The sequence below is a fragment of the Canis lupus genome, chromosome 26, assembly GCF_003254725.2.
Source record: "Canis lupus dingo isolate Sandy chromosome 26, ASM325472v2, whole genome shotgun sequence".
NCBI classification, from domain to species: domain Eukaryota; kingdom Metazoa; phylum Chordata; class Mammalia; order Carnivora; family Canidae; genus Canis; species Canis lupus.
This window is the reverse complement of record NC_064268.1, coordinates 37,847,075-37,869,510: the sequence shown is the minus strand read 5'-3', so window position 1 is coordinate 37,869,510 and position 22,436 is coordinate 37,847,075. Positions and strand designations below refer to the sequence as shown.

General features: G+C 56.1%; 1 protein-coding gene and 2 long non-coding RNA genes across 4 annotated transcripts; 2 read left to right on the top strand and 1 right to left on the bottom strand.

Annotated features, from left to right (window-relative positions):
• Window positions 1-520: 520 nt before the first annotated feature.
• Window positions 521-14,861, bottom strand: LIPM (lipase family member M). Its single transcript, XM_025441453.3, has 9 exons — window positions 14,670-14,861; window positions 12,630-12,747; window positions 9,341-9,539; window positions 8,499-8,608; window positions 6,554-6,690; window positions 5,292-5,438; window positions 4,523-4,594; window positions 3,386-3,457; window positions 521-964 (listed from the first exon to the last, which is right to left on the bottom strand). Exons 1-9 carry the CDS (start codon window positions 14,814-14,816, stop codon window positions 674-676), a joined length of 1,293 nt encoding a protein of 430 aa, XP_025297238.1. The 5' UTR covers window positions 14,817-14,861; the 3' UTR covers window positions 521-673.
• Window positions 14,862-14,945: 84 nt separating this feature from the next.
• Window positions 14,946-17,438, top strand: LOC125753721 (uncharacterized). Its single transcript, XR_007406175.1, has 3 exons — window positions 14,946-15,037; window positions 15,216-15,371; window positions 17,174-17,438. It is a non-coding gene; the product is annotated as an uncharacterized LOC125753721 (long non-coding RNA).
• An 11-nt stretch (window positions 17,439-17,449) lies between these two features.
• On the top strand, window positions 17,450-22,436 carry LOC112656229 (uncharacterized). 2 transcript variants are annotated; one of them, XR_007406174.1, is made up of 4 exons: window positions 17,450-17,687; window positions 18,056-18,167; window positions 18,745-19,122; window positions 21,213-21,403. It is a non-coding gene; the product is annotated as an uncharacterized LOC112656229 (long non-coding RNA). The 2 variants fall into 2 exon arrangements; XR_007406173.1 differs by lacking the exon at window positions 21,213-21,403 and adding an exon at window positions 21,952-22,436 and having other exon boundaries at window positions 17,451-17,687.

Below are 22,436 nucleotides of genomic sequence, written 5' to 3'. Positions count from 1 at the left end.
CGGGTCGCAGGCTGAGCCCAGGCACCCTGCTCGAGGGCCTCGAGCTCTGGGGCCACACGCCAAGGCCCCCCGACTTCAGGGGCTCCCGCAGCCGGACCCCTCCACCCTGCTGGTTCCTCTGTGCGAGGCCGCTCTGCAGGCTGCGCTGTTCACGGGTAAAATCCAGAATATTTTATCCTCCCTCCTCCCTCCCTCTCCCCTCCCTCCCTTCTCCCTCCTCCTTCCTCCCTCCTCCCCTAAAGCAGCCCAGCACCCCGAGGTAGGCTCCTGTCTCTGTGACAACCAGGTGGAAATGCGTAGCGTATTCTGTCACGGTTCCAGCAATCCAGAGACTCAGGCCCTCCGTCTCCGTCCCAATCACTTATTCACTTGACCGTTTCAAAATTCTGGCTTGTGGGGGAGAAACCTGGAGAAACCTGCAGGCTGCAGGTGCACCCGGGGCCGTGGGGCGCCCTGGCTACCGCCTCCCGCCAGGCGAGACCCGCCCTCCCCGACGGGCCTTACGCAAGGACCCATGAAGTTCATCCAATGAGTATTTTAATTAGCTGAAAAAATTGCAAATGCCAGTTTTAGAGCCAAGGGCAGGAAGTCCTCCGCCCGCGCCGGTCCGCCCCGCTTCCCCCAGGTCTGGGGGCCCCGCGAGTCCCGCCTGCGGCCCCCGCCCTGCGGCCTCCTAGGACTTGCCGGCTTCCGCCTCGTGGCCGACCGCGCACGTGCCCGGGGACAGGCTGGCGTCGTCCCGCCTCATCAGGTGTATGATCTCGCTGTACAGACGCCGGGGCGCGTCCAAGCCCCAGATGAAATCCACATGTGCCCATTCGGGAATGTTCTTATGGTAGATGAGATTGGTCACCTCGGAGAGCAGGGCCTTCACGTCCTCTGGGTTGGAAAGCCAGTCCTGGCCCCCCGTCCACATGGCGGTGGGGACCGTCATGTCCCTGACTTTGTACCTCACGGGCGTCGGCTGGAAGAAAGGGATCGTTGTAGCTGGCCTTTCTGACGGTCACCCTCGGGGTTCCAAGCCCAACAACTAATATTCCAAGTAAACAGTAAAAATACGGCCTGGGCGACGGGGATGGGTCCCGGGCACGCGGGCGGGGGGGGTGGGGGTGGGGAGGGTGGCCCCCGGGTGTGCTCAGCCCCTCCGTGCGGGTCCCGCTCGCCCCGGGTGCCTCGCCTGCGACGGGGGGACCCCAGCCATGAGGAAGTGAGGGACAAAGCTTGGGGTCAGGGGTCCCCTCCACCTTAAGCATGAATTTCCCTTCGTCCCCCATGAACAAACGCGCACCCCGAGAGGGACACTTCACAAACTTCACGAGGCCCAAGGGACAGAGGTTCTCGGGACACAGGCCAGAGGCTGGAGCCCCGAGGGGGCCGCGGGGTCTCCGCACAGACTCTGCGGGAGAAGGGAAGGCCCCCGGGGCAGCCCCCGCTCCAAACCCCTCATCTAGCACCCCGGAACCCAGTGGTTTCAGGGGAGGGGAGGTCCACACCTGGGGGGCTTTGGAGGGCCTGGGAGAGGCCTGGGGGGGGTAACGGGAGGCCCAGGGGCCCTGGGCGAGGGCCTGGGGGGGACATGGGGGCATCTGAGGGGTCTGGGAGGGCCTGGGAGGAGGGCCTGGGGAGGTCTGCAGGGTCTGTGGGTGGCCTGGAGGGGTCTGGGGGACCTGGGGGACCTGGAGGGGACATGGGGTTGCCTGAGGGGTCTGGGAGGGCCTGGGAGAGGCCTGGAGAGGCCTGGGGATCTTGGAGAGCCTGGGGGAACATGAGGGCGGCCTGGGGGGGGCCTGGAAGGGCCTAGGGGTCATGGGGGGGACATGGAGGAGACATGGGGAGCCCGGGGGCCTGGAGGGGGCCGAGTGGGCCCCAGGGGTTCCAGGTGGGTCAGGGGGGCCTGTGAGGGCCTGGGGGGTCCTGGGGGGGCCTTGCACTTCCCGCCACCCGCCCTCCGCTCCCCTGCCAGCTGCCCGGCCCGACTTGCAGGCCTTCGTGCGGATCGTGCACCCAGCGGCCCAGACGTGCCTGAGCTCCGGGGCCGTGTGGCCGGGGCTGCGCCCAAGGGGACGCGGTGAGGAGCTCCGATGAGAGCCGGCGGCCCGCGGCCTGAGGGAGACCTGGCTCGGCTGGGACCAGCGGTGCCCCCGCTCCCCTTGGGGCCCACCTGCAGACGCCTGGAGCGTGCTGGGCCTGACGGCCGCCCCCCGACCTTCCCCGGGGCCTACGTTGCCCGAGCTGCTTGCTCCAGCAGCTGACACACGGACGCTGGTGGTTTAAGACCGTCCTGGGGCTGCATCGCTTCCTCCAAAGACACGTTTTAGGGACCAGCCAACAAGGACCTGATGCCAGGGAGTGGATGCCCGCGCCAAGCCTCCTGGTCCGGGCGCTGCCCGTGGGGACCCGGGTGACGCAGGCGGCAGAGGATCCAGCTGATCTGGGCGCGTCTGCCCCGTGTTCTGGGCTTTGTGGCCTAGGCTGCCGTGGGGAGGGGACGTCCCGCAGCCACACTCTCAGGAGCTGGCCCCTGGCCACCTACTGGGCTCCCTCCGGCTTTAGGGCCGTGTGGTGGGCACCTGTTTGCAGCCTCACACGAGTTAACAACGACCTCCAGTCGGGACCTTCTGCTCAGAGGAGTACGATGCCCGTTTCTGAGTCCCCGCAGCTGTTCATTTGATTCCAGAGCATCGACTGGGCATTTTCTTAGATGATGTAATGACTTTTCGTATTTTTCACTCGCAAATTACAGATGCATTAAAAGTGTGATTGGCAGAACTTTTAAGGATCGTCTAGTCCAATAATAATAATAATAATAATAATCTTTAAATAATTTGAATAAATAAATATTTGCATAAAATAAATTAAGTAATTTTGAGTAAATTATTATTATTATCAGTATTATTATTATTATTTAAAATAAGCTCCACATCCAGCAGGAGCCCAATGTGGGGCTTGAACTCATGACCCTGCGATCAAGACCTGAGCTGAGATCAAGAGTTGGACGCCCAACTGACTGAGCCACCCAGGCGCCCGTAACCCAATGATTTTTAAGGATAAAGACCTGGGGGACAGTGGAATGGTAGCAGCCTGTCCATGACCCCACAGCGGTAGTGCCTCACCCCTGCCGTCTCCCCTGGATCCCTCCAGCCACCACACAGGCCATGCTCTTCCCTTCCCTTCGCCGCCGGGTCTTTCTCCCTAGAACCCACCTCCCCCACCTGGAGCGTCGTCCTCTCCGTCCTGAAAGCAGGAAGCCTCTTGGCCGAGCTGCGAACTTCTCTAGTTTCAAATGCAATCAAGCCCGAACTCGTATTTTATTTCCTCCTCTACAAAAACCTGTCACTACAACGTCCCCCTCATTCACCTCAAAACGATGCGTTGACTTTCTTACCTGATTGCCTTTCTCCAGATTTTTGGTTTCGCTCCCCCAGTCAAATGCCCGGAGCTCCCCAGAATTCACCGCCTGAAAGGAAAGCACATGGACGGGACCTTCGAATGCACCACCGGGTAGGGGGTCGTGAGCCGAAGCGGAGGGCAGAGCTGAGCCGCTCTTCCGCTCGCTGTTAGGACAAACCTCAAGAAGCTAAGGCAAGAGGCGGGCCCCTGGGGCACAAGAAGGTCCCAGAGAAGCCCCGGCCACCAGGTCCCGGGGCCCCGCCGACCCCCGCGGGCTGCGAGGAGCGGCCCCCGAGCTGCGCCAGGGGCTGACGCTGGGAGGAAACCCAACCCAAGTCAGAACTCTTCGCCCTTTTGAACATAGGTCTCCGTCCTGTCCGCACTCCTTACACATGCACGCACACTCACACGGCCTTGGGGGGACTCCGGGCTCTGAGTCCCCAGAGAAACAGGACCGGTGTTCGTGATGTTTAAGTTCAGTGTTGTTAAACCTCTCTGCTTGAACTGGGGGCCTTCCCGGCTTTTTTCAACAAAGCTGTGGTTGTAGCAGGTGAGCATCTGAGGTCAACCGTGCTCGAGCTCCGTCTTTACGTGTCTTATTTCCACAGCAAATCGGTCACTCCCCCGTGTCGCCTACAGTGAGCAGGATCGGGGCAGTGCTCCTGCGCGCGCGAGAGCATCATCAGCACCCACTGCCCCTGAGTGGATTCCACGGGGTCCGGGATCTGCCCCACTGGCCCCAGAGACGGTTGTGGGACTGACGATGGGACCCTCGCCACTGGGGCCTGCAGCCAAAGGGCTCCCATGAGTTAGATCCTGCCTTTGCTGGAGGAACCGCAAAAAGAGTGAAAACGCACTCTCCTGCCCCACGCGTGAGGTGGCTCGAGGCAGACAGAGGTCTCCCTGGACCATCTGAAGTCACTCACTCAAGGTCCCCCAAGGATTCCTGGGGCCAGCCCTTCCCCCCATCTCCTGAGAAGGTTCCGTGTTCTAGATCGAATTCACGGTCGAGACAGCATTGACGAGATCCCGTTCCGTCTTGGAATAATTGTGAAGTAACACCAGGGACATCCTTTGCTCCAGACAAAATGCACAAAGACCCTCGGAGAGACGACAAGGTGGGCATTCCTACCTGGCTCCAGTGTAGGATATTTTGCACAGATGTTCCAGCAAGAGTGTGAGCGACGTACACATTTGCTCGGCTCTGTAACAAAACACGAGTGGGTGGTGGGGGTCCGAGAGCTCACAAGACGTGCGCTGACACCTCCGGGGCGTCAGGCTAAGAAACGGAAACATCATTAAGTGACTCCTAACTCTGGGAAAGGAACTAGGGGTGGTGGAAGGGGAGGTGGGCGGGGGGTGGGGGTGACTGGGTGGCGGGCACTGAGGGGGGCACTTGGCGGGATGAGCACTGGGTGTTATTCTGTATGTTGGCAAATTGAACACCAATAAAAAATAAATTATTATTAAAAAGAAGTGATCGCAAGGATTCACCAAACCGTACTACACACATGTGCACGGATAAGAGACGCCACTGAATGTGCTCCTGGGCATCTCTGTTGTCATCTGAGAAGAGATTCTCTTTAGGCAAACTTTACTAGGGACAGAGGTTGAGCGTCTGCCGTCAGCCCAGGTGTGACTTCGGGGTCCTGGGATCGAGTCCCCACGTCAGGCTCCCCGCAGGGAGCCTGCGTCTCCCTCTGCCTGTGTCCCTGCCTCTCTCTCTGGGCCTCTCATGAATAAATAAATAAAATCTTAAAAAAAAAAGTTTGCTAGAATAATTAAGATGAAGGCTCTAGAACTGGGTCTGTATTCACGGCACTCGCCCACCCTCGGGACGTGAGACCGGTCACTCCTCGCTTGGCTTTGGAAAACGAAACCTTTACTAGGCTCCCGCTTACCATGTTCATGTTGTTGGTGTTAAATCCTCCCATAAGCAGCAAGACGTTGCTACAGATCTGATCGATAATCATCTGGCCACACAGGTAAATAGCAAACTGTCTGAAGAATCTGGTCTGGTACAGAAATTCTTTCTTACCAAACAGTCCCTGTAAAAACATGACGCGGAAGAGTAGTCATGACATCATGGCCAGGAAGACGTGAATCCAATTTAGTCTAATATTCTTCAGTTGACGACGGAGTTCCATCCCCTGTAAACCCGTCATGAGTTGGAAATATCATGAAGTCGAAACCGGGGACTGCGGAGGCTGCCCAGCATCACGGGAGAGGTCCGGCCCCAATATCTCTGGCCCAGGAGAAGATCAACATTCAAAATTTCAAGTATGGTTTCTACTGGATGCGTATCGTTTTTGCACCATCATAAACCCCAAAATCATTAGGTTGAGCTACTCTAAGCTCCAAAATCATTAAGTTGAGCTACTCTAAGCCCCAAAATCATTAGGTTGAGCTACTCTAAGCCCCAAAATCATTAGGTTGAGCTACTCTAAGCCCCAAAATCATTAGGTTGAGCTACTCTAAGCCCCAAAATCATTAGGTTGAGCTACTCTAAGCCCCAAAATCATTAGGTTGAGCTACTCTAAGCCCCAAAATCATTAGGTTGAGCTACTCTAAGCCCCAAAATCATTAAGTTGATCTACTCTAAGCCCCAAAATCATTAGGTTGAGCTACTCTAAGCCCCAAAATCATTAGGTTGAGCTACTCTAAGCCCCAAAATCATTAGGTTGAGCTACTCTAAGCCCCAAAATCATTAGGTTGAGCTACTCTAAGCCCCAAAATCATTAGGTTGAGCTACTCTAAGCCCCAAAATCATTAGGTTGAGCTACTCTAAGCCCCAAAATCATTAGGTTGAGCTACTCTAAGCCCCAAAATCATTAAGTTGATCTACTCTAAGCCCCAAAATCATTAAGTTGAGCTACTCTAAGCCCCAAAATCATTAGGTTGAGCTACTCTAAGCCCCAAAATCATTAGGTTGAGCTACTCTAAGCCCCAAAATCATTAGGTTGAGCTACTCTAAGCCCCAAAATCATTAGGTTGAGCTACTCTAAGCCCCAAAATCATTAAGTTGAGCTACTCTAAGCCCCAAAATCATTAAGTTGATCTACTCTAAGCCCCAAAATCATTAAGTTGAGCTACTCTAAGTCTTAGCAAATAGGGTTGGAGGACTCGTCTACGCAGACAAGGAATTATCCGAGGAGTCACATACCTTGATCATCATATCCGGGAGCAGCAAAAACTTGGTGCCAGGGCTTTTCGCATATTTAACAGTGGCTATGGGCGCTAACGCAAAATACATTTTGACTTTCTGAGCCAGTTCTGGCATGGTGGAGAAAGCAATAAAGCCTACGAGAGGAGAGACAGGTCAGTGTGGATATCGCAGAGCCGAGAACCCGTAAAACGCTGATTTTACTTTTACCAAGTTATTTCAGTAACGACGCGTGCTCCTGATTTAGGTGTCCTAGGAACGTGTAAGCCCCAACACCTCGGCGCTCCCTACGGCGCCTGGCACGTACCCTCCAGCTAGTAGGTTCTGCTTGCATTACGGGGTCGAGCTATTGGGGCCAACGGTGCAGACTGTACGTAGACGCACACGGAGAAGCAACTGCGCCCTGGACACTCCTCAGGGGACTGTCACAGCTCTCACCTCATCGAAGTCCCAAACTCTCGTGAGGTGTTTTTGACAAATCTCTACCCCGCAGTGAAGGAAAGGGAGGAGAGCCCAGCCGCCTTGCTGGTCGGCGACAAGCACGTTCTGAGACGCAGGGGGTGTGGGGCTGGTAGGATGGTCTCCCTGATGCCCACCTTTCCCGGAACCCCACCTGTGATATGATCCCATAGACAAGTCATCTACGAAACTGGGCCCCAACGCTTATCTTTGTGCTAGACCAGGTCTAGGACCCTGGCTAAATCGGGCTGGCCTCTGGGCCCGTGAGAGTCTCTGAGCTACCGCTGCCCAAGGACCATCTCCACGGAGCCCTGGGGCAGGGCGGGGGGCGGGGAAAGGCCATCGCTTGAGGCCGGCCATGGTCGCCGTCTCTGAAGGGCTCTACGTCCGTCCGTGCATCTCCGTCTAGGCTGACGTTTGCAGCCCGAGCGGGAGGGGAACCTGGAGCGAGGGAGGGGAACCTGGAGACGGAAACTTGGGTCACGTGACTTCCTCCGGTTGCGGGAGGAGAGGGGGTGTTTGTGTCTCCACTCTCCCCTCCGTGTGGTCAGGTTGGCAGCCACACGCAGGTGTGCCGTCGGGAGGATGGGCCGGGGCTCCGTCAGACCATATTCCCGCTGGCCTGCGACCCTATTAGAGCTGCCCTCGGATGTCAGCTTTGAGGACTCGAGCGAACCTCTCCCAGCAAAGCGCGTTCAAGTCCTGCCGGGAAGCGGCCGCGTGGCCGACGGCCAGAGGGATCCTGGAGCTTTTGCCCCCTTCCCCATCTCGAAGCAGCCTTTGGCTCCGTCATTGCACCTTTGTCTCGATGTCAAGCTGGACAGTGTGAGTGTAGAGAAAAGACAGTCCCACCGGCCCCCAGACCTCGGGGCAGCCCAGGCCTTAGTACCCGTTTTCCTGGAAGTGCGTGGTGAGGCGGGAGGCCACCAGAGCCGGCTCAGGGTGTGGAAAACCCCGGAGAGGAAATGGGAAAGTCGGAGAGCACTGGGGGCGGGGGGACAGGCGGGGGGACGGGGTAGCTGGGCCACGGACAGGAGGGAGGGCGCACCGGGGGTTCGGCTCACCGCCCTCTACCTCGGGCACCAGTAATACATTATATGGGGATTAGTTGACTTTAAATTAAAAAATATATTTTAAATAAGGAAGTAAACCAGCGCACTGATCGGCTGCCCTGAGTTCCAGGGGGCGCGTGCCCGCCTGGCTTCCCGGAATCCCATACCCGGGACTCCCCCGCTGGGTTGGCTTGAGGCCCGTGGAGCGCACCGGGCCGCTCTGCTCCTGCCTTGTCCACGGGTGCTTACCCCCCCCCCCCCCGCCCCAGCCGTCGCCTCCAGCATCCCGGCCCTTCCCGCATCCCCCACTTCCAGTCCTCAGGGCCAGCGGGCCGGGCAGGGCCGGGGCCAAGGGAAGGTGGGCGCCAGGCCCCAGGCCCCGCCGTCGCCCCCGCCCGCACCCCTGACCCTGCACCTGCCCCCCGGGAACCTACCCATGGTGGTGCCCTGTGAATAGCCGACATAATAGATCTTTTCCTGGCCGCTTTTCTGCAAAATAAAGTTTATGACTGCAGGAAGATCAAACCTAGCCATCTCATCATAACTACAAGGGGAAAAGACAAAGTCACGTGAAAAATTAGAGTCAGAAACAACGAAAGCAGCTCCCCCCGGGGGTTACAAACAGGCCCTGAGTGTGCCCCACTGGCTTGCGGCTGTGCCCCCGGGGCCCTCACACGCGACACACGGCGCCGCTGGGCCCGTGCACCCTTTGCACTCTCTGCACACGGCGGTTTTCTGCAGACGGTGTCACGTGACCCGCCGCCCCGGGGGTGCCCTACTGAGCCCCAGCGGAACCCCACCTGGCCCTGCAGATCATCCCACGGGAAGGGCCTGACATGCCTCGGGGGCCTCCCTGTGCGGCTGTGGATAAGGAGCGGGTTAAATGCCAAAAGGTCATTAAAACCCTTTTGTAGACCGACCGTGACATACGGATCAGCCGCATTAAGTCCCTGGGGCCGAACGGTTTCCCTGATGTCTCTAAGGTTGCCTGACGGCGGCTCTTTCTGGGGGTAACAGTCCGCTCAGTACCCGAGGGGAGTTAGTCCCGGGTCCATACCTTGTCTCGAGCCCTGACCCCAACCACCACTGTCGTCCTATTAGCCAGACCCCTTCTTCCGTTGGAGAAACCCAGTCCTCCCCCAAAGAGTCGCTCACTAACTAAAGCAATCGGGGAGATCCCGGTGGGGTGTTGGCGACCCGACCGAAGTGAATCATCTGAGTGCGAGAGGCCAGATTCGACCCCGCGTCCGCCTCCACTCTCAGGACCGTGCTGTACCTGAAAGCCCAGAACTCATCTTGGTCTATGGAGAGGGTCTTGTGCTTCCGGGACCAGGTGTTGCCCCTGCTGTTCCCCAGCCACACGTCAAAACCGGCGTCGGCCAGGATGAAGCCCAGGCTGTTGTTGGGCAGGTTGGAGATCCAGTTGCTGGCGTCCCCCAGCAGGCCGTGCTGCAGCAACACCACCGGCCGGGGCCCTGCGTGCAAGAGACTTCAGCTGGGAGGCGTGGCCTCCATCTTCCTGGCCCCCCTCCAGCCTGCAAGCTCTGGGGCCCAACACGCCCGTGTTTGCCTGTGGATTGAGCGGCTTGCTGTATCGACTGTGTTAGTTGCTCGCTTGACCTGTCTGTGTCTTGATTTCCTCAACAGAAAAAACAGGATTTTCATTAGGATTAAGTAAAACAGTGCGCAGGGAGCAGAGGTGACGGTGCCCAGGACGCGCCGTGTCCCAGCCATCAGGGCGCTCACGTAACCATGAATATAATATGTTGCACGATGGTCAACGTACGCGTGGTTGTGTTAGAGGACAAAGGTGCCCGTGCGTGTGTGTGTGTCTATGCCGAGCGTGTGATGGTTTAACGACGACCCTTCATGTCAAAAAGAGTGACAAGGCAGCTGGGAGGAGCCCCCACACTCCAAGTATGAGAAAATTTGAGGCTCAGAATAAATACTGGTAACGATAAATCACCCCCGCCGCCGCCCCGTGAGCATTAAGAGCGCCCGGGTCGAAGGGCGGCAACCATGGGGCGGGCCGCAGCGGGCTTCACGACGCCACGCGGCGAGGGCCCGGCTACGCCTCTGCGGTGTCCCCACCCCGCGGCCTGGGGAACCTGGGACGTACCCCCCCCGCCCCCGCCCCCTGCCACCGGCCTCCTTCCCAGCATCCAGGTGGAAAGCGCCAGGAAGTCAGGCACACAGGGGGCGCGGGACGGGCACATGCGCGGCTCGGCGCTCATGACCCAATTCCCTACTCCCGGGGACGTGCCGCGAGGACACAGGAGAACGGCCTTCTCTCTAAGGGGGTGCACAGGCGGGGTCCCCAGAGCTTCCCCCCCGGAGGCCCCTGCAAGCTGCAGAAGCAACACCCGCCTCCAGAGGGGACTGTCCTTCCCCAACCGGACCCAACCCAGGGACGGTCCCCCCAGCTCCCAAACCCCGAAACCGGGGTGACCAGTTGGGGGAGGTTAGCAGGATGTGAGCGGAGAAGCTCCGCCTGGGAACGGGGCTGCGGGGGCCCTAGCCGGGGCGCCGCTCGGTGCCCCCGGGAGCTGTGCTTGCTCACCTCCCGGCAGCTGGAGCTCAGCGAACGTTCCCTCTGCAGCTGCAGGCTCCCGTGTGCTTGTGCAGGACCCACTCACTCACCCACCCCACGCACACGTACGGGCGCCTGCGTGTGCTCGGCACGCTTTTAGGTGCTGGCTGTACGGCCTTCCACGAAATAGAGAAGATCCCGGCTCCCGGGGCGGTTACCTTCTGATCGGGGGAGACAGCCAATGAGCCAGCACACGTGTGTCCTAGCGGGTGGCACGTGCTCGGGGAAGGAACGAGGACACGGGGCCAGACCCCACCTGGGGGCACGGTGCTGCCATTTTCAAAGGGGTGCTCAGGGAAAGCGCGATGGAGAGCACCCGCACGAGGCCCAGGCCAGGGTGCAGGACCCCATGGCGAGAACCGTGCATCCGAATGCACTGAGGTTGGCTCATGCTCCACATGCAGGACACCAAGGGCAGCTGGGCAGCTGGTATTTAAAAAATCCGGTTTTCGGGACACCTGATGGCTCCGTGGTGGAGCGTCTGCCTTCGGCTCAGGGCGTGACCCCGGGGTCCCGGGATCGAGTCCCACGTCGGGCTCCCTCTGCTTCTCCCTCTGCCTGTGTCTCTGCCTTTCTCTCTCTCTCTCTCTGTCTCTTGTGAATAGATACATAATTTTTTTTTTTAAAGTCGGTTTTCAAAAAAGCTGCAAACGGGCAAATTGGAATACAACAGAACCCTGCAGCTTGTTGGCCCCGAAGACCACAGCATCCGCCCGACCAGCGCCGGTCCCAGTTAAGAACTGGGTCAGGGTGGCGGGCAGGTCTCTGCAGGTTTCACAACCTTCCAGCAAAGTGCCGGCCTGGGCTCCCGGACAGGTTGCCCAAGCTCCGTGAGCGGCAGTTTCTCCAGGTTATTGTGAAAGTTAAATGAGACGGATGCGGATAGAGCCCGCGGCACCGTAGCTGGCGTCCAGAGGGCCCTACGGGTGTCCTCATGACACGGCGCAGCTGCTGCCGTCCACGCAGACCCACAGCACCCAAAGGCACAGAGCACACGCTCACTGGTGACGACCATGAATTTTTTTAAGCCGGCAATAGCTGAAAACCCCATAAACCGAAAAAATGGGATTCTATGAATTGAAGGAATGTATCAAAAATAAAAAATGCACACCTACTGCTTGATTCTTAAAACACTCCAGTGAAGCGCTGGGCAAGGCCTCAAATACTTAAAGGGCTATTTGGCTGGGGCTACGGGGTACGCAGGGTGTTGGCTGGGGCTACGGGATATGCGGGGTGTTGGCTGGGGCTACGGGGTACGCGGGGTATTTGGCTGGGGCTACGGGGTACGCGGGGTGTTGATGGGGCTACGGGGTACGCGGGGTATTTGGCTGGGGCTACGGGGTACGCGGGGTGTTGGCTGGGGCTACGGGGTACGCAGGGTGTTGATGGGGCTACGGGGTATGCGGGGTGTTGGCTGGGGCTACGGGGTACGCGGGGTGTTGGCTGGGGCTACAGGGTACGCGGGGTGTTGGCTGGGGCTACGGGGTACGTAGGGTGTTGATGGGGCTACGGGGTACGCGGGGTGTTGGCTGGGCTACGGGGTATGCGGGGTATTTGGCTGGGGCTACGGGGTCTGCGGGGTGGGCCCGGGCGCCGCGCTGGAGCTCTCCTTCTTCGTTAGCAGGGATCAGCGTGGTCTGTTCAAGAGACCGTCCCTGGTCGTTCCAGATTATCCACATGAGAGGGGTTTGGGGAATGGGTTAAGGCCTAGAAGGCATCAGGAAATGGACCTTTCCTGAAGGTCTTTTTTTTTTTTTTTTTTTAAGCAAACCCTATGTTTCTTTGAGATCATTGAGGATATTGGGGCCCACCGGGGCGGTGATGATGGGGTGGAGGAGGGAGCGAAGCTGCCTTCCGGCCCAAGCAACGGGCCGCAGTCTGTCACAAGAACCCAGACCCCGTGCGCACACTCAGGTCATGAGGGGATCCTCACTACCGACCGGTGGGCACGTGGGGTGCCCGGGGTGAACCGTACCTGCGTCCCTAGGTTGCGCCAGGCCTTGAGGAATTCGGTTAACAGAAAGGATGTACCCGTCTTCCGTGACGACTTCATACTCCTCGCAGGGATAGCCTTGGTGTCGGATGATCTCACTCTGAGGGAAAAGCAGCGTCTTTTGAATTCAGGGCTGTGTGGCCGCGCGCTCCATGACCCAAAAGCTGCAAACTGGGACGCCCGGGGGGCTCCGCGGTGGAGCGTCTGCCGTCGGCCCAGGGTGTGACCCCGGGGTCCCGGGATCGAGTCCCGCGTCGGGTCCCCGCAGGGAGCCTGCTTCTCCCTCTGCCTGGGTCTCTGCCTCTTTCTCTCTCTCTGGGTCTCATGAATAAACAAATAAAATGTAAAAATGTAATGTGGAGACCGGGCTAGAGCAACGGTTCCCTAAGTGTGGGCCCTGGACCGGGAGGGTCAGCGTCCCTCGGGCGCCTGTTGGCTTCCACGCCAGCCTCGAGCTGGGGACTCTGAGGACGGGACCCAGCACTTGCATTTCCACGGGCTCCTTTGGAAAGTCCGATTCGCTGTAATGTTCCAGAACCGGTCGGCCCGAGCGCGGGTGCCGGAGCGGGGGTGCGTGCCGGGATTCCCCGGGGACACGTACACGTAGAGGGTCCCAGCTCGGTTCGGGGCGAGGGCCCGGGTCGTTGTGACGCAGCCAGTGGGGCATCCTGCCCAGGACAGCTTATGAGAAACTGTAGGTCATGCGTTCCCTACAGCTCTTTTCTCCCTCGGGTCTGTGGCTCTTAAGGGAACAGAAAGGCCCCCGAGGTCCCCCAGCTCGAATTCTAATCCTGGTTCTAAGGCTATTACGCAAACCAGTTGGGCAACCTTGAGACAATTAGCAAACCTGTCCCCATTCCTCAGCCTAGTCACCTGCACGTTAGGGGTTCTCGCAAGGAACGTGGAGAGATGATGCACGGTAACACCCACCGGGTCCCCCGGCACACAGTAGGTCGTCAGGGAGCATTGGGACGACTGTAATTAAGAACCCCCCGCACGCTCTTGGGTAAGTCCTATAGGTTTGCAGACTTCAGCTGGAGAAGCCTTTTTTTTTTTTTTTTAGAGCCGCTTTCCTGAATCCCTGACTCGGTTCCCCCTCTAAAGCCCCGAGAGCACCCTGCGAGGCACACCCAGGGCGAGGTTCGGGGAGACCGGCTAGACAGATTGCCTCTGTGCAATAAGGCAGAGGAATGTGTGTGGGATCCGCGGGCCGGCAGCCTCCCCTCCCCCGGGAGGGCTGCGATTATGGGCTACGTGCTCGGGCAGGCCCGGGCTGAAGTTGTGGCTCCGCCGCCTGCCGGGCTGCGGCCTCCCTTAGGTTGCTTATACCCCTGGATCCCCAAAATGGGGACCACCCTACGTACTGACGGGGCCGAGCCTCGACAGCTCTCAGTCTCGGTGTCTCCTAGGGGGCGAGTCACATGATAGGGTGGGCGACCCTAAACTCAGCTCAAGAACTTGAGAGTAAGCCAGAAAGTCGGGGCGAGCGAGAAGGTTAGCGCATCGTCCGTGAGTCGTGCTCACGCGAGGCTCCAGGTCCCCCCGTTGCCAGTCTACGGGGTACCCGGTCCGGGAGGCGGAACGAAACCCCGGTTAGAATGGCACAGGACGCTCCTAGAAGCAGGTGTCCTGGCGGGAAGAAGGGCGAGATGAGAGCAGGCAGAAAAGGAACAAAAATCCCCAAGGAAGTGGAAATGCCAGAGCTGGGTGTGGCCCAAGATGGGATTTCTCTGCTCCTGGAATGAACCTAAGAAGCCAAGAAAAAGTTCGATCGCGCTCTGCTCGGGGCAAAGGGATGAGGTCACTCACCCGGGTTCACTGACTCTGTTCAAGGACAACAAAGGCTGGCCCGTCCCCAGGTTAGCGCATCACCGACCGGCGAGCGAAAACCGCCACCGCGTCGCAGGGACGGGATACTAATGCACTAAAGCAGATGATGCCCGGGTGCAAGAGTGGGCACGCGAACCACTTCGTTTCCCTCCAGACACGGAAAAAAAAAAAAAAAAAAAAAACCCAACTTACGATATTCATGAACGCCTCCGGATCCACAGCTTTGGTCGGCAGACGTCCCGAATTCACGTTCCTCTGGAACAGATACGCCACCAGGATCAGAAGCCACATCCCCGTCCTGGGTGAGGCGGTCCACACTCTCGACAGGATCTTCGGCATGATCCGACGTCTGCATGGATTCTGTGCCTGGCAGCGTAACGGCTGATCCCGATGCCGGAAGGATCTGCAGCTTTGAAACCCGTGTCCCCTGTGTTCCACCTACGGTTCCTGCCCCCGAATTCAGAGGCAAATTCAGTGGAAACATGGCCCAGGATGTCCCAATGCCATCGGGCCCCTCCCACCACTCACATCACCCGTCGTCACCAGCCCTCGCCTTGCAGGTGTGTGGGACTTGATGCCACCCGCAGTCACGTGCAGAGGACGCAGCCCATAAAACCCTGTTCCTCATCATCAGGAAATGGGAACCATAGGGAAGATCTTTTTTTTTTTTTTTTTTGTGGGGGGGGGAGATCATTTTTATTTTTATTTTTTTTCCTTCGTTTTTATCTTTCTTGGAAGGATGGAAAGATACGGCGTCGGCAGAGAACGTTCCAGGCTTCTACGGCCGCGTCCCGAGGCTTCGATGACCAGTCGTTTCACTGCAGACCAACGTAGCCATGAGTGGTTTTGTTGGACGAGTCAAAAAATAAGGACATTCCCTCTTCCTGGCGATGGGTGAGATCCCCGATCGGGAGCAAATGACTCTTCCACGGGTGGGCCGCGTGCACGCGGCTCAGCCAGGCACACGCAGGAGGCTTTATTCTGGGTCATGAGCGCTGGCGAATGCCGGGGGACGCATTAGCCGGGGGCCTGGCGGGGAAATCATCTGCAGGAGCTACGCGGAGTTGCAGCCTAGTTACTTTCGGGGTCTAAATGTCCCAGTTGGGCCAACTGTGCGGCAGTGCGGGCACCCCCTTACCCGACTGTTATGTAGGCGGGCCAGGAGCACAGGTAAAGAATGGGTTAGAATTTAGGAAAAGAAGGGGCGCCCGGGGGGGCTCGGTCGGTGAGGCGTCTGCCTTCGGCTCAGGTCATGATCCCGGGGTCCTGGGGTCGAGCCCCGGGTCGGGCTCCCTGCTCCGAGGGGGTGGGGGTGGGGGGGTCTGCTTCTCCGTCTCCCTCTTCCTCTCCCTGGGCTTGTGTTCTCTCTCTCTCTCTCTCAAATAAATAAAGTCTTTTTTTTTTTTTTTTAAAGGAGTTTAAGGAAAAACCCCTTGTTATTTGAGGTAATGTATCTCCTTGCCTGTACCCCAGCTCTTTGGAGCTGAGCTGGCACAGCCGCCGTGAGCTGAGGCTCCTGGAACGGGGCCCGAGCAGGGGCGGATGGGCCTGCTGGAGCGTGCCCGGCGCTGGGCCCGGTGCCCACGAGGCCTGCATCCTGCCCTGCACCTCCCGGCTTCCCTCACCCGGCTCCGGGGAGGGGTCTGCACCCTCGAGTGACCCTGACGTGCCCCACTCGGGCTCCAGGGGCCGTGAGCGGCGTGGACCCGTGCCTGACGTCACTGGGTAGCTCGGGGCTGCGCCAGAGCCGCAAAACCAGGGGCTTCAGCTTGTTGGTTAGTATTTTCCCCACGTGGGGGAAACGTGTAACATTTCGGGGTCTTCTTCCCCAAGGCCTGACAGCTGTGTCAGAAGAAATGAGGGCAGTCTCTGGGAATTCTCTCCCTCCGACTTCTCTCCTGGGGCCCCTGGGGAATCAGGGGTGAGCACCTGCCTTGGGCTCAGGGCGTGACCCCAGTCCTGGGATCGAGTCCTGCATCGGGGTCCCTGTAGGGAGCCTGCTTCTCCCTCTGCCTGGGTCTCCGCCCCCCTCTCTCTCTCTCTCTCTCTCTCTCTCATAAATAAATAAATAAATAAATAATCTAAAAAAAAGAAAAAGAAAACAGCCACTCAGGGGCACCTGGGTGGCTCAGGCGGTTAAAGGGCCCCGTCATCGTCTAAAATGGGTTTTTACCGTGTCCGCACATACAGGCGGAGGCTCTGAGACCCCTACATCTTGAACGAGGAAAACGGATCTTCCCTAACGTGTGCTACGTATAAATCAATTCAATATCAAAATTACATGGAAGCAACAGGCCTCATAAGACGGAAATTAAAGAAAGATTAGGACACGGAGGACAAAGAATCAACACGTAGTCTTATCCAAGATGCACTATGTGTCAAAACTAAAAAAAAAAAATAAATGGAAGCACTGAGGTGGGCACTTGACGGGATGAGCACTGGGTGTTATTCTCTATGTTGGCAAATTGAACCCCAATAAAAAATAAATTTATGTTTTTTAAAAAAAGGAAGCCGTTAAAACAAACAAAACAGGACAAAACCCCCCAAAGAGAAAACTGTAATGCAAGCGTAAAAAAATAAGATAAAATGAAGAAACCCCTCAACGTGGGAAAGAAGCCCTCTTCCGCGTTGAGTCGTGCGTTCCCCTAACCCTGAGCTGAGTCGTGCTGAAGCGGTTCCTGATCTTTTTCCTGCAGGCCCCGAGTCCCCCAGAAAGTCGGAGTCTGTGCTCTGCTCAGACTCGCTCTGTGAGCAAATGACCGGAACGTCCGGATGCTCCAACTCCGGCCCGACCCTTCCTTTCTCACCAGGCCTTTTCTGGATCCCCAAGGACACTCCAGGCCTTCAGGCAAGTGGCCTCCCGGTGTGTCCGACACGCTTGAAAATACGGGATTCTCATTTGGAAACCACTCGATACCTCTCATCTGGATCCAATGACCCAGGATAGTTCTTTTTTTTTTTTTTTTTTTTTTTTTAAGAAAATAAGAATTGTTTCCCATTAGGGATAAAGGTATTACATTCTAAAGCAAGGCGTGGTTAATTTAAAAAAAAAAATTAGAGTTCGGGGAAGATACTTAAAACATGATTGCAAAAGAAGACAACAGAATGTCCCTAGGATTACATTAGGAGTCAGGACACCGCAGGGTTTTACAGGGACAGTTGCACAATATCGCGGTAGCTGGGTTGACAGAGGCGTAGCCGAAGACGTGGGTGAGTTTGTTTTTTTGTTTTTTGTTTTTTTTTAAGATTTATTTATTTATTTGAGAGAGCACGAGAGCGAGCACGAGCAGGGGGGAGGCAGAGGGAGCGGGAGAGGCAGGCTCCCTGTGCACTGGGGAGCCCCAGGCGGGCCCCGATCTCAGGACCTGAGCTGGAACCAAGGCTGGACTCCAACCAGCCGAGCCTCCCAGGCGCCCCGATGTGGTTAACTTCTAAAGCCAGAGTCGTACCCTACAAAAGTCCCCCGTCCCCGCTTCTGTCCGTCTGGAAAAGCATTTAGGTTGCCCGCTTCCCCGCTCTCGAGGGCGGCCTTGCCGGGGAGGCCCCTTCCCAGCGCCTCCCGCCGCCTCCCGCTGCAGGGTCTCTGCTGACACCCGACGCCGTCGCTGACCCGGTTGCAAGTCCTCCTACTCGCACGAGCACCACCGTTCGTCCGTTCGTCCGCATCCTCCTTCATCAGCTCCGCGTTTCGTGAGTCTTTTTAATCGTGCCAGTCTGATGGGACCGAGGGGGCTTTGCACATTTTGTTCGCGTTTTCCTGAGTTAGAACGGACTTGGGAAATTTTCCTGCGTCCCGGCTCCTTGATTTCCCTTTACAAATCGCTCTTTCAGATTATTGACCTATTCTCTCTGCATTTTAAAAATGATTGGTTGGGCTTTGCGGTTTTTTTTTTTTTTTTAATGAATATTGATCTTTAGCTCGTTCCATGTGCTGCTGGTATTTTCACATTTTCCTCTTTCAAAATTTTGATTGTGGTCTCTTTCTTCCGTTCCCTTTCATGCTACGGAGATGTCACCATGATACGGAGCAAAGTCTCTTGGGGGCTTCCCTTGGGGCTTTTAGGTTTTCTGACTTTTTCCAAGACGAATTTTCTTTACCCCAAGGTTACAGAAATATATCGTCTCTATTTCCCAACATTTTCCCGATGCTTTTCATTTAGAACTCCAGACCGTTTGAAATTTATTTTTCAGTATGGGTGGGTATCGAATCTGGAATTTTTAAAATATAAGTAATTACCCAGTTTCACAAGTACAACTTCTCTTTTAGTCTCTTCTGATTCCACCGCGATGAACGACACCTTGACTTTTCCATCTTCTGTAATAAGCTCCGGAGGCCCCGGAGAGCTCACATGATTTACCTGAAGCAACTCGATGTTTCCAGCAGCTTTCGGTGACATCTGGAGCCGGTTCTGGTCCCCGGCCCCCGGGGAGGTGCTACTGGCCCCAGCAGTAGAGGCCAGGGCTGCCTCTAGACACCCTGCGGAGAACGTCCCCACGAAAGATACCCCGACACCCGGGTTGTGGAGTCTCGTCCTAGAGTCCTGACAGCCTGTGCGTTTAGGTCTGAGAAGAAATTCTACTTGGAAAAGGCGTGTGGACACGTGTCACCATCAGTGTTCGGAGTGGCTGGCCTTCTGTACCGTCGGTAAGTCCTCCAAGCGTAGGGTGGCCTATGAGCTGGTTATCAGGAGTCAGGGCTGCCTGGTTTCCCGGCGAGAAAAAATGCAACTCTTTGCACCGACTTCTGTGAGATCTCCTGCACGCTCCACGCCCCTGCGTCTTAGTCTCCCCAGCTGCAGGACACCTGTCGGCTCCTTGGGACCATGGGTGCACATGCTAGGACGGGTGCACATACTAGGATGGGTGCACATGCTAGGACGGGTGCACATACTAGGACGGGTGCACATACTAGGACGGGTGCACATACTATGACGGGTGCACATACTAGGACGGGTGCACATACTAGGACGGGTGCACATACTAGGACGGGTGCACATGCTAGGACGGGTGCACATACTAGGACGGGTGCACATGCTAGGACGGGTGCACATACTAGGACGGGTGCACATACTAGGACGGGTGCACATACTAGGACGGGTGCACATACTAGGACGGGTGCACATACTATGATGGGTGCACATACTAGGATGGGTGCACATGCTAGGACGGGTGCACATACTAGGACGGGTGCACATACTAGGACGGGTGCACATACTAGGACGGGTGCACATACTAGGACGGGTGCACATACTATGATGGGTGCACATACTAGGATGGGTGCACATACTAGGACGGGTGCACATACTAGGACGGGTGCACATACTAGGACGGGTGCACATGCTAGGACGGGTGCACATGCTAGGACAGGTGCACATGCTAGGACAGGTGCACATACTAGGACGGGTGCACATACTAGGACGGGTGCACATACTAGGACGGGTGCACATACTAGGACGGGTGCACATACTATGATGGGTGCACATACTAGGATGGGTGCACATACTAGGACGGGTGCACATACTATGATGGGTGCACATACTAGGACGGGTGCACATACTAGGATGGGTGCACATACTAGGACGGGTGCACATACTAGGATGGGTGCACATACTAGGACGGGTGCACATACTATGATGGGTGCACATACTAGGACGGGTGCACATACTAGGATGGGTGCACATACTAGGACGGGTGCACATACTAGGATGGGTGCACATACTAGGACGGGTGCACATACTATGATGGGTGCACATACTAGGACGGGTGCACATACTACGACAGGTGCACATACTAACTGCTCTTTTCCAAGCCCCGGCTTTGAGCGGCCCCGTGGCCATGGCCCTGTGCCGCACGCTCGTGGAGACCCCGTAAGAATCCTATGATTGCTGACGCGGGTTTCTGTCCCCACCAGACAGGCCGAACCAGGATCTCCAGGTCTGGGAGCAGGGACCTGTGCTCTCATCAGGTGCCCCAGGTGGTTCCGAGGGTGAGCTGGGCTCGGGCCACTGCGGGGCTGCACCCACGGGTCCCTGTGGGGCTGATTCTTCCAGAGGGACTCTCACCTCGGGGGTGGGAGGGGTGGGGATGGAATCCCGAGGGTGGGGTAGGACTGGAGCTTTCAGGCTTCAAGTTTTCCCTGTGTTCACCAGCACCAAAAAATGCAGTAAAAAGATGATTCATCATCTCCACGGCCTCTTGAGATTTTTAAAACCTACACGGGAAAATCGGGAGGGTTGAAGAAGCAAACACGCGGGTTACTCATTTCTATGACTGCTAATGATAGTTTATGTCCGCTCAGTTTTCTTTCATCTCCACGTGGACTTAAATATTAATTATCGTACATCGATAATCATTACATCGATAATTAACATTAATTATCGTACATCGGGGCGCATCTAACGAACCTATGTAGCTCAGCCCAGAGCCTAGGATCACGCAGATTTGGTCCGCACGATGCCAAGAAAGTGCTGGGAGTCCCCACACGCCGCCCGTGGAGGCATTTTGCAAATACTACGATAAATGGGCCTTTCCACGTTTATTGAGATGTTGAGCACCCAGGGCCACTCAGTCCCAGAGACAGGAGGTTTGAGAATAGCAGTGAAGGGCTCCAACTTTCCAAACTGCTTCCAGGATAGCAAAATAATTTTCTTAAGTAGCACTTAGGAAGGGACAACAACAAGTGGTTATCTTGAAGCTTTTGGAGTTTTAGCATCCCCCGTTTTTTTTTTTTTTTAGCTTTTAATAGATTTATTATACGGATCGGTCACATGATTTCCTGGAGAGCGCGTCAAAGCAGGAAGAAGAATTTGAGGCGAACTGACAAAAATTCAGCATCGTGAAGGAAGACGTTTAGGATGAAAGAATTCGTATGAAAAAAAAATCTGAGCAGCCAAGTAGCTTAGGAGCTGACCACACCGACACCTCTGACACCTTTTTTCCCCTAATGATGAGAAATCCCTGCTTTGTTTTGTCACGAGGCCTGAGGTTCCATGAATACAAAAGAACGTGGTTAGTGAGGCCAGTGAAGTGGAAGGAGCACTAGAGGAGGAGTCAGGGTCTGGGGTCCCCGGGGAGCTGGTTGTGAGACCCTGGGGGATTCACCTCCCCCATGGAGGCCCTGGAGTCTATAAAATTCAGTTGAAACCACATCCGTAGTTTTCAAACTGTTTCGTTGGAGTCTGGTTTCTTTCTTTCTTTTTCTTTTTTTCTCTTTTTTTGAGAGAGTACAGATGTCATGACATTTATTAAAAGGCACGCTACGATGCTATACTTGTTAGGACAAGAGATTAGAGATATCAAGCAATAGCCAGCAAATATACAAACTGAACGAAAATGGAATATATTGTAGAGTACAGAAGCTTGAATTACCATGCACTACGCATATAGAAGATATGTTTTTTAAATATTTTATCTTCTCTTTGCATTTATAACATAGTTCACTTAAATGATCACAGAATCCTTTTTTTTTTTTTAGATTGTATTCATTTATTCATGAGAGAGAGAGAGAGAGGGAGAGAGGCAGAGACCCAGGCAGAGGGAGAAGCAGGCTCCATGCAGGGAGCCCGACGTGGGACTCCCCGATCCTGGGACCCCGGGGTCACGCCCTAAGCCGGAGGCAGATGCTAAAGCACGGAGCCACCCAGGGGCCCCAAGGAGTCTGGTTTCTGTGGAAGGGCCGCAAAAAGTCTGCTGACAGGGGCATTCAATTTTGTTTTCAGATGTAATTTTACTCATTTAAATATCTTCGTTTCACAGGTAATTGCAAATGTCTGTTTGTATATCAAAGTTCACATGGCAGCCACGTCTTCCTTAACCGATGCTAGAGATGGAGAGGGGAATGTCCTGTGCTGTCTTGTAGAATTGAAAAAGAATTAATGGGAAAGGAGAAAAAAATGAGTGAGAAATATCAGAAAGGGAGACAGAACATAGAGACTCCTAACTCTGGGAAACGAACTAGGG